Below are 19,007 nucleotides of genomic sequence, written 5' to 3'. Positions count from 1 at the left end.
ACTGCACCACCATGCCATCCTCAGGTGTTTACAGAGGAAGACACTGACATCGTATACCAAGCTAAGAAAAAATATAATTCTAGATTAAATGATATTGGATTAGAGGTTTCATAAATTAAACATTTTTGAGCAAGAAACTGTTATGGATAAAAACAGGGCATACAAGATTGTATATTTAGATTTTCAGAAGACATTTGATAAGGTCTTTGATAAAAGATTAATTCAGTTTTACTTAGAAGGCACTGAAAAGCATTAATGGTAATGTCTTTGATTTAAGAATGGGTTAATAAGTAAGAAAGAGAATACCGATAGATTGCAAATGCTCAAATTGGGGTGATGGGTTTGTATGATGACCACTCCTCTTTACTTCAGCGATCTAGGCTCTGGTATAACCAGTAAACCAGTCACCTTCACATTTGATACAACAGGAGGAGCAGGAAGATGCCGAGGAACACCAAAACAAAATTCAAGACTGGAAGATAAGCGCTCAGTAGAAACTACTCGCTAACAGATTTATTACATTATTTGTGTAGTACTAGAGTATTATGCAGTTGAAAAAACATAAACTATAGATATAAATTATGGAACTGATATTTAAGGAACTATATATGAACAAGAATTAGATGTCTATTTTTTGTGTAGACAATGTGGTAAATAGATAAAACGACAAGCAGAATTCAAGAGGTTTTTTGTTAAACTTGAACAATGTTTCAATTAGGATATTGTGTACAACGTTGGTCACCAAGTTACAAAATACAAATTGCTGCTCTGAAATTAGTAGAGAGAGGAGTGAACATATACATTACTGGGCTTAAAGGAAAATCATTTTCTGATAGGCTGAGAAAACTCAATTGTTATAATCTTTAATGTCTTTTAAGAGAGAAAACTGTAAAGAAACCTGAGAATATTGAGAAAGTCAACCCAGTGAACTTTATCAAAAGTGAAATGCAAATCAGAGAAGTGCATTTAAAACTGAGCACTGCAGAGGACTTCCTACATAATGAGTAATAAGCTACTCAGCCAACTATCAAAGATGATACACTGGCTTCTTTAAAGAAAGTAGAAGACAAAAATATATATTTCAAAATCTATAGTATATATATATATGTTTACAAATATATTCTTTAATAAATTCATAAAACTCACACCTACAAAACCAACTAAAAACGTAGAATACAAATAACCATATTTCTGTGGCATTCAACCCCAAAGATGCTGCAAAGTCATTCAGTCCAATTAAATATGTTCTGACACCAAGTTACACAAAGGCATCTCTGTCTGAGGTCACTCCTATATTTGTCCTGGAGACGGATCCTTTGGAAATTGTAGAAATCTTGGAACCCTCTGACTCTCTAGATCTTCTTGATCCATTGGAATATTTTCCATGTATGGTCCTGTTTCTGGATTTGGGGTGGACATAAGACATTGCACTATAAACGTAGGTTGAACTGCAAGAAAAACAAGTACAGCTGAATTATTGTTAGACTCTTTCTGAACAACCATCTCTTGGCTTACAGTCATAACATATACAACAAAACAAGTCATTCATGTTAACGGATAATAAATGTTGTTAAAGTTGGTTGCATGCTGAGTACAGTGCTTGAAGTTTTTTTTACTTTTTCCATATTGTATTCATCTGATAAAGAACTATAATAATAATAATCATCATCGTCATTGCATGTAAATGTGCCTTGTAATTTTATTCAGTATGTACATGTAGGAGGGAGCCCACATCAGACTTAGTGTAGAACCTACTTGGGTGACATGAGGCTGCATTAAACACCAGCAGACCCACTACACAGCAGATCATGTGAAAAAGCGAGAAGCTGTTTCACCAATTAACCACAAATATCCACATTATGCAAGCCCAAGGTGGAATTTAGCCAGACCCCTGGGGTTAACTGTGTTAAGTTCTAATCCAAAGGACATCACCTCCCACATTACAGTATCCCTGATCACCAGTCTGGAATATTGTATCCCAGGACAGACTCGGTCTTACTTACAGTATATTCTCAAGCTACAAGATTTTAACACTGCAGGCTTTGTAAAAATATTTTCTCCCCCAACCAAGAACTAACACAATGCTAAGAATGTTCTAGCATTATTATTCATGTAAATACATTTTTAACAAACAAAGTTTTATGGAATTGATGTACAGCTGGATGGTTTCTCTCTCTACTTATGCTAACACTCCACTGTTAGCCTTATTGAAACTATTAAAAAATTAGGACACTAAACAATTTTCCTATGTACATTTTTAAGCTAATGAAAACCAATTTGCAAAAAGAGGATCGATCCAAAGTATAATCTGTGTTTTGAATGGTTCCTTGGATGAGGATTTAGTGCTAAGCTTAAGAGTAATTTTAATCATAGTTATATTTGATTTTTTTAATTTGACATTTATAGGTAATGTTTCTAACATTGCATCTCACCTTTTGGGGAAGATATCTTTCAGGATAGAGACGGCATAAAGAATGCCTCCTCCCATTATCAAAAAAGCACCAACTAATCCAAGGAATATGGGGGTTCCTGGAATAAAGCTGTAAAAAAAGTGCATATTTAATTTCTTATTTACGACGTTAAGGTGTTGCTCTGGATTCATAAAATGTTTATGGTGAAGTAAATTGATATACCCTTTTCTGAAAAAGTAGAAGCAAACACCTAATGTTAAAAATTTGAAAATAAACATTTGAACCTGTTTTATTACCTCTTAAATTAGAATACTGAAATACTTTTGTAACACCTTTCTAATTCATTTCTCGATGGATTTTCACAATAGTACAGTAGTGATGTAATTGCAGTTAACAAGATTCAGCAAAAATTGATATTACCGAAACATTCAAACGTTCAATATTTATCTTATGAAAACAATTACTGTACATAGGAGAAAAAACATATAGTATATGAAGACCAGTGATTTGATATGCAGTCAGAAATTAAAGAACAGACTACATATATTGCACTTATGTGACAGAAACATTTTCTTTTATAGTTTTTATTGTTTTGGCCAATCTATTCTGTCCAGAAGCAATTCAAAATGTGTTTCTCTGATTATACTATTATACTAGATCATAAACACAATTTATTAATTGTGAAAGAAGTGCAGTGCTTAAGAAAATTCCAATGTATATTTGCAAATACAGTACACATTCAGGCATTAAAAACTATTTAAAAATATGCTAAATTAATAAAGACTAATGGTTCCAATATTCAGCCAATAATTTATTGCGCTTTCAGTATATATTTAATAGTCTTGATAAGAAGACAAAATCTGAATGCCTTGCAGTTCTCACAATACTGTTTTATTAGACGCTGAAAATAGAAACCGTGTAAATCTTTGGAGATAATAAACATGAATATTAAGATGTTACAAATACCACTGCCATTGTGTGAGATTCTGAACTTTAAAATAAAATCTGTCTTATTAAGTCCACCAGGTGTACCTAACATTTGTTTTACAGATTATTGATATCAATATTCTAAATGGCATGTGGAGAATGAGAGATGCAATCAAATATTAAAAATAAAAGCAAACCCCCTTGCAAATCATGCTAAGCACACTATTTTGATAAGTACATAGTATTAAAGAAGACTACAAATTAAGTTCATCCATAGTAAACTTTTGTAATATAATTATGTACCACATTTTTGTTTCTCACAGCTTTAACAGCTTACAGTGCCTTACTTCTCTGGGTGGAAAACCAAACCTTGACAGCAATAAATAGTAAAATAACTAAAATTCCTTTGTACCATATATGGTTATTAAAACCTTTGGAGGTTGTGGAAAAAAACACATTTTTAATAATATTCACACTTCAAGTCAAAACTTTTCCCACCTGAAAAAAGTAAGCAATTAGAGGTATTTTGAACATGATCAAGCACCGCATTACACAAGATACAATTAAAGGCATGTCATTATTAAAAACAAAAAATACAACCCCTGAACAAAAACCCCAGAATTCTACAGTTCATCACTTACTGTAGTCCAGTGACAGTTGGGTTGAAGGTATCTGTAGCAATTTGGTTTATGTACAAGCAATATCCAGCACAGTTTGACAAACCTGCACAAAAAATATTTCAGCGATATCATTGTAAGGTGGAAACAAAAAAATGTACCCTTAATAAAGGTGTGCAGAATTTTCCAATTTCGTACAATTTTACAATATGTGCTTTTCTTTCAGTTCTACATAGTGATTGTAACATGATTTCACTGTATTAGATTACAGCACTCTTAGTAAAAACTCACTGATTTGGGTATCTTTCCCGCTTAGCTTGCGGCTACGAAACCAGTGGCTGCACACAGGGGACAACGCGAATTGTAGGCAGACTTCCTTGAATTTTACACTTTTGAGCCACTTGTCTTGTAAAATGTCACAGGTACCACAGCCGTGAACCGGGGGTCCTGTCCTGTAACGATTAGACAGTCATGCCTGACAGCATGCATAAGACTCTGTTAGCTAAGAGCTGAGAGGGCCCCGGTCCACTAATTCTACATTACCCTCAGGAGCAGCAGATCCCACTGTAGGTTGAGGAATCCCAATCACAGTCAGCTATTTCCTGACCCAGGCTTGAATACAAGCCTTTGACGCGATTTCACTATGCCTACACTTACAATACACTGCAATAATTCTTATCTCCCTTCCACAGTTCTCAGTATTGAGCAGCTTGAAGAATGTCTCCCATTATGACAGAGTAGCTACCCAAGAAACCACGTTTTAACTATGGTATTCAACAGTTAATGTTTTAAAAAAAGGTAATACAAGAAATGTGTTAATACTTACCACCAAGAAAATGAAATACTGCTGCTATGAATAACACTTTATCCTTGGTTTTGTCATTTCCCCCAATGAAAGTACACTCCATCCCCAGGAAAGCCAGGATGGCTCCAAAAAATCCCAGGGAAAGACCGATCATCAGGAGACCCCGGACACCTTGGATATATTCTGTTCAAAACAAATCAATATCAGTGCCAGTTGAATTTCATGTGTATTCATATGGAAATGTAATAATACAGTATATGGTTGAAATAGTGACATTTCCTAGATCTTGACAAAGTGGGGATAATTTTAGGTCTTGATTTTGCAGTGTTCAGGAAGCTTTTGGGTTTTGTTTTTGATTTGCCAAATTTTGGATTTAGTTTTAGGCCTACTGAAATTCATAAAGGACAGTTTCTAAATTAAACCAATGCAGTTCAAATTTGATCAACAACAGAAAGATTTTCCAAAACAAAATCTTTTGTTGCCGTATGTACTGGGAGAAGTATTTCTGCTTGGATGCTAAACATTTTAAGTATGCAAATTCTGGGGAACAGTTGGTTTTCGTTGAGTGTTAATGTGAACAACTAAACCACAGTCACTCTGTTGTATTCCAGTACATTCCTGTGAGAGTTTTTGTGTGGGTCTCCAGAACTAGAATTTATTTTTTGATGGAGGATGAGATCATGACAAGGCATCAAAAGTCTGACTAAGATAAAAATATATTGGATTTTATTAATCGTACACTGAACTGATAATTATACTTTATTAACACAGATGCAATTGTGTATGTTCTACCATTTCTAAAAACAATTATTTTGTTTGATTGAAAGCAATACTGCTTGAGAAAAGAAAAGGAAAATTATAAATAAAAACAGTATTCTCATAAAGATATACATTTAATGTTTTGAACTAAGCCTGCTAATAGCTAAAAAGGTTTAAAACTACTGCACATTTGATGTAATTTGATGTGAAAACACAATACTGGAACTCAAAAGTCAAGCTTCATGGTTGTCTTTATTTGTGAGGATGATTAACATTCATTAAAATATAAATAAATGTGTTATTAAAACATAGTAAATATTAGTGTTTATTATTCTAACACCCCTTCAACATCCTTGGTGGAACCCATTGGTTTATTCTAGGGTGTTCTAGTTCTTTTGTCATTTTAGGCAAAATGTCGTTCCACAAACCAAGAGGTTTGAAATCAAACACGATTCTCAGTTTTCATCAAAACTGTGTTGTTAAGGTTTGTGTGTAGCTACTGAACCTCAGCTGGTAAAACAGATCTTAGGTTGGAATTATATATTTTTTTTGTACCAGAAAGCAAATTTCATTATGATTTGTTAAAAGAAAACAAGGAGATAATATTTAACTGTATAGACACACTGGAAGTATTCTGTCAGAATATTGACACACATCACTCCTATTTTCCCAAGAGCTGTCCGGCTCCAAATAGCTCCAGGGAAAGGGTATGTGTTGCCCTCACTTACATCTGAGGCTCTGCAATGTGTAGCAGAACTTTTCTTGCCTGAATGTATCCAGCGGTCTGCTTCAAGTCAAAGACTAGCTTTGCATCCCGTACTCTACAGAACTTCCACAGTTACTTTCGGCACAGTTTCTTTCTAAACTTTTTAACTGCACCTTGACATTTGCCCCACAGAGATGTTACAGATATGTAGGCCCCCACACTGTGAAGTCTACACAGCAAGGCTCACATCTTGTTTTATTTGAGAAGGCAATACAATGTCAGTGAACGCTGAAAGACATGATTTAAAAGGCCATTGAGAAGAATGCAATAAAAAATAATTTGTATGACGTATATTCCTGATTCAGAAGTATAGAATATGACAAGTGAAGTATCAAAGATGAACAAGTGGAAAATTGTTACTACACATTAACAAGCTTTGTTAAAGGATGCAATAGGAAAGGCACCAAATGGGAAAAAGAAAAAAATACATACTCTCTACTCCCCACAACACTGCGAAGTCTCTGCAGTTAACCACTGCGGTTGAATCAATGAAGCAGTCCTTCCAGAGGTTAGACCAGTACCACGCTATAGAGATGATGTTGCTGCCACCCTTGCCCCCAATATCAGCCACTTTCCAGTAATCCATGGCCATAGTACAAGCTACAAAGATCCAGCCTGTGCTCGACAAAAGAAAGCCAAATATCTGTGCCAGCCTTTTCCTCATAATTTTTCACAAAAAATAGAAGGTACCTTCCCTTCTCCGACCAAGAAATGGCATACACTCTGGCTCTGAGGGCACCAAGGAGAGGAGTGGAGAGAACTCTTAGGTAAAGTATAAGATGAGTTCTGACTGGTTGAGGCTGGATCTGTGAGGTGTAATCACTATTGTTTTTTTTATGTTCATAGCTTATAATAGCCACAGTTTAAAGGGGGTGGGGTTAAACTGTCCTTGTACATCTTTACAAATGGTTTTCCAGGGTTGCATTTGCTGACAAGAACTTTCCCTTGCTCTTATGTTTGTGGTTGGATCACACTTTATTATAGTGTGGATGAGGGGTTTATGCAATCTTATGGTGATATTTACTGTCAATTGTTCATTTTCTTATGGGAAACATGAAATGTATTTACTTGCATAAGCAGGACAAATTATACTAATGTTCCATTTGTCAAAACATAAACAGTCTGTAGGACCACAACATGTTTTGGTATTTAAATGTTTTTTGTAATTTGCTGTTTGTGCTGTCTGTTCGCCTGAGCTCAATCAAAATAATAAGGCAAAAAACATTGTTTTAATAGTGTGTTTGCCTCCTTAAGCCAATGAGTAAGAACAGTAAACAGTAAACAGATAACACCTTAACTGCTCAAAATGTTCTAGATAAAAGAATAAAAAACAAATACTGAAAATACAGGTATGATAAATATTGAGAGGAGCAGGACAGTGTTCAGCAATTTTTATGTTTAAACAAATAGTAATGGCACGGTGGTACACTAGTCAGCATGGCTGGGGCAATTTTGGACCTGGGTGCTATCTGCGTGTATTTTGAATGTTTTCCCTGTGTTCACATGGGGTTCCTCCGGGCTCTCCATTTTCCTCCCATTGCTTGCCCCCCGCAACCCTGAATTGGATGAAGTGTTAGATGGAAGGATAATCAAATAATATAAACTGTGAATAACTGCCACCTTAAATTAAGTTTTGCACCTGTAAATCAATTATTTAATTAAATGTGTAAAATAACAACACAACATAACATTACATTATATGCATGATGATGTCCTTTCAAAGTGACCTGATAGGTTTGTGTCCTGTACCAACAGAGTTGCAGAAATACTTTTTGAACCCTGACCAAGGTGCAGTAGAAATGTCAGCACTTTGCAGATGACACCTACAATTTTGTTTTGTACCTCATGTGATGCTAAAGACCTCTGGCTCCCTCTTGTGGCAAGTTAATGGGTTTGTTCAAAGATTTTTGTTTGCAGATATTTTTTACCTCACTGTCTAGGAAGAAAACTAAAACTTGACTGCAAGAAAAAGTAAAATAACTTAAAATCATATTAGTTATTAAAATCTTTTGAGGTAGTGGAAAGAGCACATTTTTAATGATATTCACACTTTCCGTCAAACATTTTTTCACCTGAAAAAATGTAAGCAATTAGAAATATTTTGAACATGATCAAGAACCACACTTCACAAGACACAACACTTAAAGGCACAGAGATAAATGTTAACAAGGACATTATTTTTGGATTATTTTTATCACATTAGGGGAGCAGTCCTCACTCAGTTATGTCAGTAATGTTTAAATTATGTCATGGAGAAATATATCTGAAGGAAAACCAGAAGCCTTTGTGGTTTGCCAGGTCCAGCAATGAGAATCACAGGATTAGAGTTAGATATCTACAAAATAGGACCTGTACCATATCCATTCATTTTCTAAATGCTTCTTCCAATTCAGGATCGCATGCGAGCCAAAACCTATCCTAACAAATTGTCACGGACGTCCAAAGGGACTAACCGTGGGGAGCAAGAGAGCGGAAAAGACCCATATGCGTAGCGGCGAGACGGGAAAAAGGCCCGGGCTCATAGTGCAAAGAGTTCAGGAATGCCGTATAGAAACCTATGCCCTCAGGGAGCGGACGTGGGGCGCCCTGGTGCTAGGCGGGTCTCAGGACATCCGAACGTCAATGCTGAGCGAGGACAGAGTGCAATACCCGGAAATATATAGCCCAAGGGAAGGAGAGGGACAGGAAGGACAGCAGACCGGAAACTAGGGACAGGACAGAGAAGGAGCGCCCTCTGGCTGCAGAGGGCGTGACACAAATAACAGGCACAATGCAGGGTACACACTGAACAAGACACCAGTCCATCTCAGAGCACACACAGACTCAAACATTGACATGCACACTCACACCTAAGGCTAATTTTCCCAGAAGCCAGGTAACCTTTGGACTGTGGGAGGAAACCTACCTGAACATGGGGAGAAAATACAAGCTCCACACAGATAGAACCCCAGATTCATAATTGAACCCAGGGCCTCAGAGCTGCAAGACAGCAATACTAACCACTGCATTGCCGTTCCACTGCCTGCACCACATCTTTTTTCAATTTTCCCTTTTTTTCATTACATAAACACATAGTAAAGTATAGTGTAATATACTATACAGCTAGGCTCTTGCTGTTATGCGTCACACATCATGGGATCCAAATAAAACAAAGAAGTTAAATGCAAATAATTAGCTTTTACCGTCTGTTTTTCTTATTTGTCCTTATCTGTTACTACCTTTAAGAAGTAATACGCTAGAAATGCAGACAGCACCAGGTGTTTAACTGCTTGTCAAGACTCTGCAGAAAGAAAAAGAACGATTCTGATTAAAGAAACATGAAAAACAATTATTAGTTGTAGTGGCTTGCAGGAGCCCAAACCAGTCATATACCATTTTAGAAACGAACAAAAATTTTAATAAATTGTTGTGAGTGGGAGGATAACAACAGCCAGCTGCATCAGAGTCCTATCATATTTGCATGTACTCCAACAATCTTGACAGAGAGAGACACAAGTTCCAAAGGTAGGAGAAGTAAACATCATCTGCTTGCTTGATTTTGTGCGCCTAACAGGTCCAGACGCAGGACCTTCTTCCACCACCATCCTGCTGTCATTATCTTCCTGTCAACCATATTCATACATAAGAATTTTTGTCAAACCGAGTCCTCTGGCTTCTATAAGCTTCTGATCTTGGGTCCCCGGATGTGCTTAGCAGGCCTGAATTCGAGGAGCGAACGGATCCTTCAGAGTCAGAGTAGATCACTCTGCAAGGGGGTCAGACAGAGTGGATTACTCCTGGGACAGATTCCTTACTCAGGTAAATCAGCTATGGTTAATAGGATGATAAATCTGCTAGTACATACTATGTGGCCATAAAAAATACAGTACACCAGATCACACTACACTACTACCAGTTTTGTTTGATTTTGCTTTTTAGATATTGTTTGAAAGTTAAAATGTCAAGAAGCTGTCCAATGGACAGCCCTGACTGTCTGGCAGGAATGTCAGGTAAAATAAGATAGTCCCCCATGGTTGCTATTTCATAAAATTGACCATTTAACCTTATTTCATATCATGATTATTTATCTGCTTAGCAGACACTGTTATTAATCATTTGCAAGGACAACTTACAAACTATACAAGGTTACAAGAATTTATAGTAGATAGGATAACAATAAATTAAATGAAAAGAACTAACAAAATAAAATGACAATAAGGCTGGCAGGGTAAATCTGGACTTGCAGCGTAAACTCAAAAAATGAAATAGCAAAACAATAAAACAGTATCACACACAGGTTTATAGCACCTCAGACGTTCTTTCATATTTGTTATTCCTTGCGCTACAGCTCTACCCCCCCCCCCCCCCCCCCAGTCTCTGTCACTTGCCAAAACACGGTAAATGACTATAAATTTAATCCCATTTTTAAATCACTTCAGCGCTGTCACAATTCTAGGCAAGCTTCATTTTCACAGATGCAACAACACCTTTGAAACCTGGTAAGAACTGTTAAAAAATTGCATACAGCTACATGTACAGCCACTGCCCTGGGGAACACTTGTGTTATACACATTTATAATAACCACAGATTGTACTGAAACATTATTATTATAAATAACATCGTTTAACAAACATGCTTTTGTACCCACCTTGGCTCGAAAACTAGCTTTCCCACTGAGATGCAATAAAATATACCTCCTGTGATGCCAAGCATAGAGCCCACCCAGCCAAGAAAAAGAGGAGTTCCTAAATTAAACCTGGAAAAAACACAACATTTAAATACATAGAAAAGCATATATAATTTTCCATCTGCCTTTCTTGATGGTGAGCTTTAGAATATATATTTTCTATATATTGTTTGTAGACATTTCTGGAAATTATTTCACAGTAAATTGGGAGACTTCTCAAGTTAAAAAACTATCCAAGAAACAAATGCAAAGTACAAATATTAAAGAGTATAATGAAAATGATTAGTAGAAACAGGTACTGAAAAATTACAGCTGCCTGAAAACAAATCAAACACATTCGGTATAACAATACTTAAGCACTACACCTATCTAAGAGTAATCTAGAACTTTTTGGAAAAGATCTAGATTCCATATTTTAGATCTGAAATGAGCAATTATTCTGTCAACTGAATGTGTTCACATCAATACTAATTCAGAAACTGGATCTGCCAGAACATTTTTTTGTTTCTTGCTTTCCACATACTTGCTGTGCAATTTCTTAGCAATAGGGTACTGAATGAATGGAATGCACAGAACAAACTTTTGAGAAATAGTGGAATAGATTTATCTGCATCCCATTTGTTAATTCTGTTCTAATGATTGCCTTCATTAGTGCTATAACAATGACATAGCAAAGCACACTGCTTCCTCTTTGGTTTCCAGTCAGTAAGGCCTTCTTCCTGGATAAAATACTGTTGATTTTTTTGCATACTTAATTTTTTTTTGTTTTCAAAATTACACACCTGTTTAGACCAATGTCTCCTTCAATATTCTGGTCTGTTTTTATTTTTTAGTACTCTTCATTCCTCATCACTATTCTTATTAATATTAATTATGTACTATCACTGATACGCTTGTTTTCATCTCAAATGATCTCAAAGGAAGGGATCCACATCACCCACTACTGAAGTCTAGCACCCAGAACCCAGTTCTGTGATGTGCAGAAGCCGTAGTGCAGCCTCTCTACACAGCAGATTAAGTGGAGAAAACAGAAATCACTTCACCAAGTAATTAAAGGGGAATTTTAGTTAGAGCAGACTGTTTAAGCCTGCATGGGGTTTAGTTAAGATAATGGGGCTAATACTCCTGTTCTTTCGTATAGTGTTGTAGAATCTTTGGATCTTTAATGAGCAAATAATAATCTTGATATAATACCTCATTCAAAGTATGTCCTACACAGTCGCCTGTTACAATATTGAGATATTGGTTTGGAAATTCTGATCCAGAGGGAAGAATGCCACCTACTGGTTCACCAATTACAGCAGTGACCTGATTTTCCTTCAAGGTTTTCCATTTGGGCACAGTTATGACCAGATCCAGAATAATTTAGCTTCAGAGACCTGACAAGTTCCGTCTAGAGGTGATAATGCTGTCATCATCAAGAACAACACAATCAGAACTTACTGCTACATACTGTACATTAAACATGCTTTATTGTCATTACAAGTGCCTTGTCTTGGTACTTACTTTAGCCCTTGAAAATTGGGATTAAAATATTCTCCTGAAACATTGTTTGCATATACAACATATCCAAAGAAAGATGACAATCCTGTGAGAGAAAAAGGAAAGTCAACACTGTAATGGTTATATATAAGATGTGCCTATATATTAAATATTTAAAACAATGAAAAGCTCTTTACCACTAAGAATGTGGAACACTCCTCCAGCAAAAGTAAATTTGTGCTTGATCTTCTCTTTGCCTCCAATGTAGGTACATTCCATTCCAATCAAAGCTAGAACAATGGCTAAAAGGCCACTGACGAGAGCACTAATGAGGAGGCCTCTGACAATCTGGATGTGATCTGTTTAAAATTAAAATGGTGATATTCTTTATTCATGAAACCTTTAAAATCATTTTGAACTAAATGAAAAAAAATAATAATTTGCTCTACTTTTTCATCCATTCATTCATTTTCTATAAAATAAAATACTTTCTTAAAAAAAAACTTCATCCAATTCAGGGTTGCCAGGGTGTCTATCCTGGCAAGCAACAGGCACAAGAATATAAGACTCCGTTTTCTTTCATGCTTATTTGTATACCTGTATTAAATAACAGAAAGTGATAAAACAGTTGTTTGATGAGCTAAAAGTGAAATATAAAATGACAATCTGAGTAAAACTTACTTTGTATGTCCACCAGTACAACTCTGTAGATATTTAAACAGATCACTTATGAGAAGAATGTCACAGCAAAAAGCAAAATACATCAACACTTTCTACACTGTGTTGTATAAAGGTAAGATCAGGATGGTAAAACATGTGGTTAAAAACATGGTTAAGTAGAGGTATTGAAACAAACAGCAAAGTAACTACCTCGTTTACACAAAGGAAATCCAAGGGAAAATGAACTTGAGCAACCTTCTGTACAAGCTGCCAGTTGCGATCACTTAAATACTAAAAATAGTCAAACAAAATGTCAAAAACAGCAGAAGGATACATACTATCCACTGCCCACAGCACAGGGAAATCAATGCAGTCGGTCACAGCAGTTGAGTCAGTGTAACAGGCCCTCCAGAGACTGGACCAATACCAGATGATAGAGACGATGTTGTTGCCACCCAGGCCTCCCAGCCCACAGATCTTCCAGTACTCCATGGCCATGGTGCAGGACACAAAGATCCAGCCCAGAACTGTGAAGAGAAAGCCAAAAATCTGAACTATCCTGATCTTCATTTTCATACAAATCTCAAAAATACGGTAGATTTTTTAAATTAGGAGATTACTCCCTTTCATACAGTGGCAAAATTAACCAAAAGGTTTTCTCTGAAGAGTTACTAACTAAATAGAGCCTTAATCTCGGACTCCAGCCTCATAAGAGCTGAGACTACCAGTGTCATTCTCTTAACCTTTTCAACTTTCCCTAGCTGGGGTAGCCTAGAGATGCTTTCCTCCTTTAACTGGGAGTGGCCGGCTGTCCCTTGTGTACTACCAAAACCTGAAGGTTTCCCAGGGTCATTTTTGCTGAGTAGGATGTCTGTGCTCCTTCCCAAGACCATACAAACAGTATTTATGAGGGAGAAGAATAATGATGTTGACCTTAGTATGTGAAAGAAAGAGGCTTGATGCTGTATGAGAAGTGGCAATTTATGTTAATTATGAAATAAAATGGCAAAGAGACTAATAAAGAAACCCAGGTGGCTGATAATAAAAACATTAACTACAATGCTATTACCCTATCTAATTTAAGGACTCAACAGAAGCCTCAACCTTCTGATTTTCAGTCACTTACAGAACTTTTGTTTGACAAAGTCTTTTTCCCCAACTAATCGTTTGGGTTATTTTTAAGTAGCAGTGGAAGTTTAAAGGTATACACTTAGCTACAGGCAGTATAGATGAGAGGATACTTTTCTATGCTTAGTACAGTATTTACTAAATTACATTCAATACAAATGTATGCCTATGCATGCCAGAGCACCTTTGCCAAAATAAAAACAATTAAAATACAACATCAAAGACAGTTACAATAACTTACAAAAAAAGCACATCTTACAACAATATCCTTTTCAGCCTAAAAGTATGTAAAGTGTCCTATTGTCAACCAGGAGCAATTTACAGACACAGAGCATCGTAGCTAAATCTGTGTGCCCAGCCAACACTGGATGATGCCCAGGTATCTTCAGTATTCTATGGTCTCAATGTACAGTCTTACATTTATGCAGTCAGCAGTAGGTAGGTTGGTCTATGGCTAAAACAGTGGAAGCAGCTGAAAAATTAATATACTGTAATTATGAAGGTCACTAAATTAGTGAATTTTGAATTCTTAAAAGGGCAGCACAGTGGTGTAGTACTTCAATTGCTGGGGTTTTATCTGTGTGGAGTTTGCAAGTTCTCCCTGTGTTCACTTGGGTTTCGCCTGGGTGCTCTAGTTAACTCCCACAGTCCAAAGGCGTGCTAATAGGTTAGCTTTTGAGAAAACTGGTCCTGGTGTAGGTGTGTCTGTGTCTGTAAGTCTTCTGATGGTCTGGCTTACCATCCAGGGTGTACACTCCCTTGCGCCCATTGCTTACTGGGATAGGCTTTGGTTCCCCCATAATCCTGAATTGGACAAAACAGTTAGAAAATGGATTGAAAATGATGAACACAGACAAGCAAGTCAAAACGCAATTCATGGGTTTCTGTCTAAGGCAGGGAAAACCTAGCTTCTTCTGGATTTGACTTCAACCTGAAATGTCAAATAATAGCAAGATTTTCTTTGAGTTAGGCTTGCACAGGATTACTAGATGCTTCTTAAAGGTGTATTATAGATTAGTACTCAAAACACTCACTTAAATAAAGGTATAGTTATCAATCTCAGAGCTTGGTTATAATTATTAATTAAATTATACCAATCTCAGAGCCTGGTTATAATTATTAATTAAATTATTAGACTCAATGTTCAAAAACCAGAAGACACTGAACCCTCCAAGAATAAAACCCCCACACTAAGCCCAATACTTACTCTGAAATCAATCTTTCAATGTGTCAGCACCAATTTTACATACATTGAAGCACACTCTGAACATACTCCATGCTTGCTTGTTAAACTCAGCTTATGAACAACCTTTAAACTCCCAGGGCCATATGGGAAGTGTAGATTGTGCAGGTGTTTCTGCACCTACAGGAACTACAAATTTCTGTGGGAAAGTTATAGAGGAGAGTTTCCTAACTCCAGTTGCTCAGGGCAAGAAACCAGCAGGTATTCTAAGTCTCTTAAAAAATCATCAGCTGAAGACCTTTGAAAAGTGTTTCAAAGTTGAAGCTGAATGACTTTGAAAATTGGTTCATTTAAGTTATTGATTAGCTCAATTAGGACATTATGAGTTAAGGTGGAATGAAAATTTCACTGCAGCAGTACAGTGTGCACAAAGCCTCCTCAGACCTCCAGCCTAAAATGTACCTCCTCTATAAACCTCACCCACTGTAGTGCCAGAACAATACATTTTAAGAGAAAGAATGAGAGCTGGACTATCTTCATGCAATAATTCCTTAAAATACTATGGAGGGATATAATTCAGTGTCTTATAGATGAGCAGGAGGCCTCTGATGTCTACTCTAAATTTCACATGCAATCTACATACTGTAGGATGGGAGTGATGTGTTGAAGCAGAGTACATGTAATTAGCACAGAAGCTACTAAATTCAGGACATACTAAAGCCGATTTAGTGCTTTAGAAGATGATCCAGTAAGGTGTTACACTAAACTAATGTTGGTTAAATAAAGTAATGTATCAATGTTTCTGTATAGATGCACAGAACAGAGAATTTAACTATGTTTTGCAGGTGGAATAAATATACTTCTTTGATATTCCTAACACACATTTTAAATAATAATAATACAGGGTTCACAGATATGGAGTGTATTGGGTACCTTAAATATGTTTTGATCAGTAAAGCTAATTATCAAAACATTTTTTTGAATAAAATGTCAGTTTCTTTTGATTAATTTGTAATACTGTATTACTGCAGCATTAGGTTCTAATGCACTTCCAGATTTTCAGAGTATATATTTTGTTTTCCATTTCCAAAAGATGCTGTACCTGAAAGGTAATGTTCAAATGACATCCTTTATAAGCTATATTGTGTCATATTTTGGCAGGCCGACGTTTATTAAAGAAGGCTGATTACGCCTCAGGTCACTTAAAAATGCTGCTGCCCTCTAGAGTAAATTTACTGGAAAATATAGTTTCACTAGTGAAACCATTTGAAAAATTGTACATAATAGTAATAATAGTTCTTGTTCAGTTAGAAAAAAATAATGGAAACAGCATTAACTAAGTAGCAACTTTTCCTTGATATGTTAGATTTGTAAACGCATAAATGTAAATACTTTATTTAAAAGTAACCAAAATTAGAGTTCAATAAAAAAAAAATTACTAACAATTGTGGTTGTATCTCTGGTATGTCTTTCACGTTTGTTTTTGTTATATCACTCAAATTTAAGTGTACAGGAGTAGAAAAGAAATTACCTACTGAAGAAATAAGTTTTTTTCCAATTTCTGCTTTTATTTCCACATAGATTTTTTTGTGTTTTGTTATTTTTTATCTTAACACGACTTACCGATATGCAATTTGTTTTTCTGCAGTTTAGACGCCTCATATTGTTTTACTTTTTACGAAACTTTTTCCCTTACCTATGTTGCTTTAAGAAAAAACTAATGAAAAACCTTTCATATCGCCGGCATTTCGCAATGTAATTGTTTACTTATTAAACATACAATATGTTATGCATGATTTTCTGGTACTATTTCTGTTTAGATCGTTTCTTGATATGCTAAATGATTTTTTCCAGGAAAAAAATTGTTAACGACAAGACGCATCACGTTCCCGTGTAGCAGCGAATTCCCGTACACGGCTGTAGAATTGGTCCAGGTATTGTTTGGAAAACAAGCATCTGCACTCTGTAAAGAACTCTCATCATGGTTGATGACTGCATTTCTTTTAAGAAACCTTGACCTCTCATAATTCAATACTCCCATTAAACTACAAAAAATAAAACTCCCTTCTATGAGCCTCTGTAACATATATTATATACTGTATAGGCATCAAATAAAGCTTCTCTCGTACAAATGAAAAGCTAGAGAGTCTAGAATGAAACATTACCTCGCCAGATGTTTCATTTTTTCCATCATAACTTGTAGTGTTTTTTTACATGTGATCAATTCTTGCAACTCTTGCATTCAAATATAATAATTTAATAGTATAAAATAATGCAAAACCAAGAAATTGAGAATCACACAAAAAATATTATGAGTCCACTATGAGTTTGTTACTAGGAACAATTATCCACCCAGTTCTTTAGGTCATATTCGTAGAAACATCTATATCTACTGTATATCTACATCTATATCTATACACCCAAATAATAAGTGCATCTGTGTAATTATATATTGAAAGATTAGGGCAGGAGGAATGCGGAGTTTTTGAAGCTGCTTGTTTTCCTATTTAATATTGACATCCATTGCTCTGCCCCTATTAGGCAACTACTGTAAGACCCTTCCTCAAGAGTGAAACTGATATGTTTTCATTCACTGCTCCAGCCCCAAGGGGGGGGAAGAACAAAAATATCAATGGGAAGCTTTGTGAAAACTTTGCAACAGCCGTGTATTAACATTTCGTAATATACCTTATACTGAAAGATGAGTGCAAAGGAGAGTGGCATGGTAGCATAGTGGTTAGCATTTCTGCATTCTAGCATTTCTGCCTTGCAGTGCTGGGTCACTGGGTTCACTTCTGAACCTGGTATGCTACCTGCATGGAGTTTGTATGCTCTTCCCATGTTTGTGTGGGTTTCCTCCCACAGTCCATAGACTTACAGGTGGGTTAATTGGCTTCTGGGAAAACTGGCCCTGGTGTGAGTGTGTGCATCTACGTATGCCCCTGTGATGGACTGGTATCCCATTCAGTGTGTACTCAGCCTTGTACCTGTTGCTTACCAAGATAAGCTCCAGCTCCCCTATGACCCTGAATAGGATGAAGTTGTTAAAAATGGATGAATGGCTGGAGAACAAAGGAAACTGTCTTAGTCTGGTCCTTTTGTATGGTTTGAAATTGCAATGGCAAAAATAAAGTGACCAGGACCCTTCCTTATTTGGAAACTTAGTTGTTTTTTTCATTGCGACTCAATGTCTTTCCCCACCTAATGATCAATGGAAACCTGAATCTGAATTCTCAAATACTTTCAGCTCTCAGCAGGTGTCCTGGGGCTGCTGGCAGTGGCATAGACCATTTCTGCCATGCTGCTTCAGTAAACAAGTGTCAGGTTTCCAAGCTGGTGACTGTGATTTCTTTTTTAAATTTCCACTAATGTCTGAGTAGGACTTGGCTATTTATTATTTCAGGTAGTTTAAATGAGATCAGATTTAATTAAATTCACTTGGAACATTACTGTGCTTGATACCCTTGTTGATGTTGCTTATTTTGTGCCATTTTACATTGTAACTTCAAACCTTCTGGAAAGATTGAATGATGAGACATTATGAAGAGAACCACTTCAATAGTGTCTATTACAGTGTTTTGAGGTATAAAATAAACAAACTT

At 36.2% G+C, this 19,007-nt stretch overlaps 2 protein-coding genes across 2 annotated transcripts; both read right to left on the bottom strand.

Annotated features, from left to right (window-relative positions):
- Positions 1–847: 847 nt before the first annotated feature.
- LOC148836036 (claudin-10-like) lies at positions 848–7,114 on the bottom strand. The gene is made up of 5 exons (XM_088912642.1): positions 6,718–7,114; positions 4,782–4,943; positions 3,980–4,061; positions 2,433–2,540; positions 848–1,448 (listed from the first exon to the last, which is right to left on the bottom strand). The coding sequence occupies exons 1-5, from the start codon at positions 6,947–6,949 to the stop codon at positions 1,259–1,261; spliced, it is 774 nt and encodes a 257-aa protein (XP_088768768.1). The 5' UTR covers positions 6,950–7,114; the 3' UTR covers positions 848–1,258.
- A 2,786-nt stretch (positions 7,115–9,900) lies between these two features.
- Positions 9,901–13,670, bottom strand: LOC148836035 (claudin-10-like). The gene is made up of 5 exons (XM_088913768.1): positions 13,433–13,670; positions 12,632–12,793; positions 12,459–12,540; positions 10,914–11,021; positions 9,901–10,030 (listed from the first exon to the last, which is right to left on the bottom strand). The coding sequence occupies exons 1-5, from the start codon at positions 13,668–13,670 to the stop codon at positions 9,901–9,903; spliced, it is 720 nt and encodes a 239-aa protein (XP_088769894.1).
- Between the last annotated feature and the right edge of the window lie 5,337 nt (positions 13,671–19,007).

This window comes from Atractosteus spatula, chromosome 4 (assembly GCF_055471065.1).
Source record: "Atractosteus spatula isolate fAtrSpa1 chromosome 4, fAtrSpa1.hap1, whole genome shotgun sequence".
NCBI classification, from domain to species: domain Eukaryota; kingdom Metazoa; phylum Chordata; class Actinopteri; order Semionotiformes; family Lepisosteidae; genus Atractosteus; species Atractosteus spatula.
Note: the sequence above shows the minus strand (reverse complement) of the source record. Positions and strands in the feature narration are given on the sequence as shown.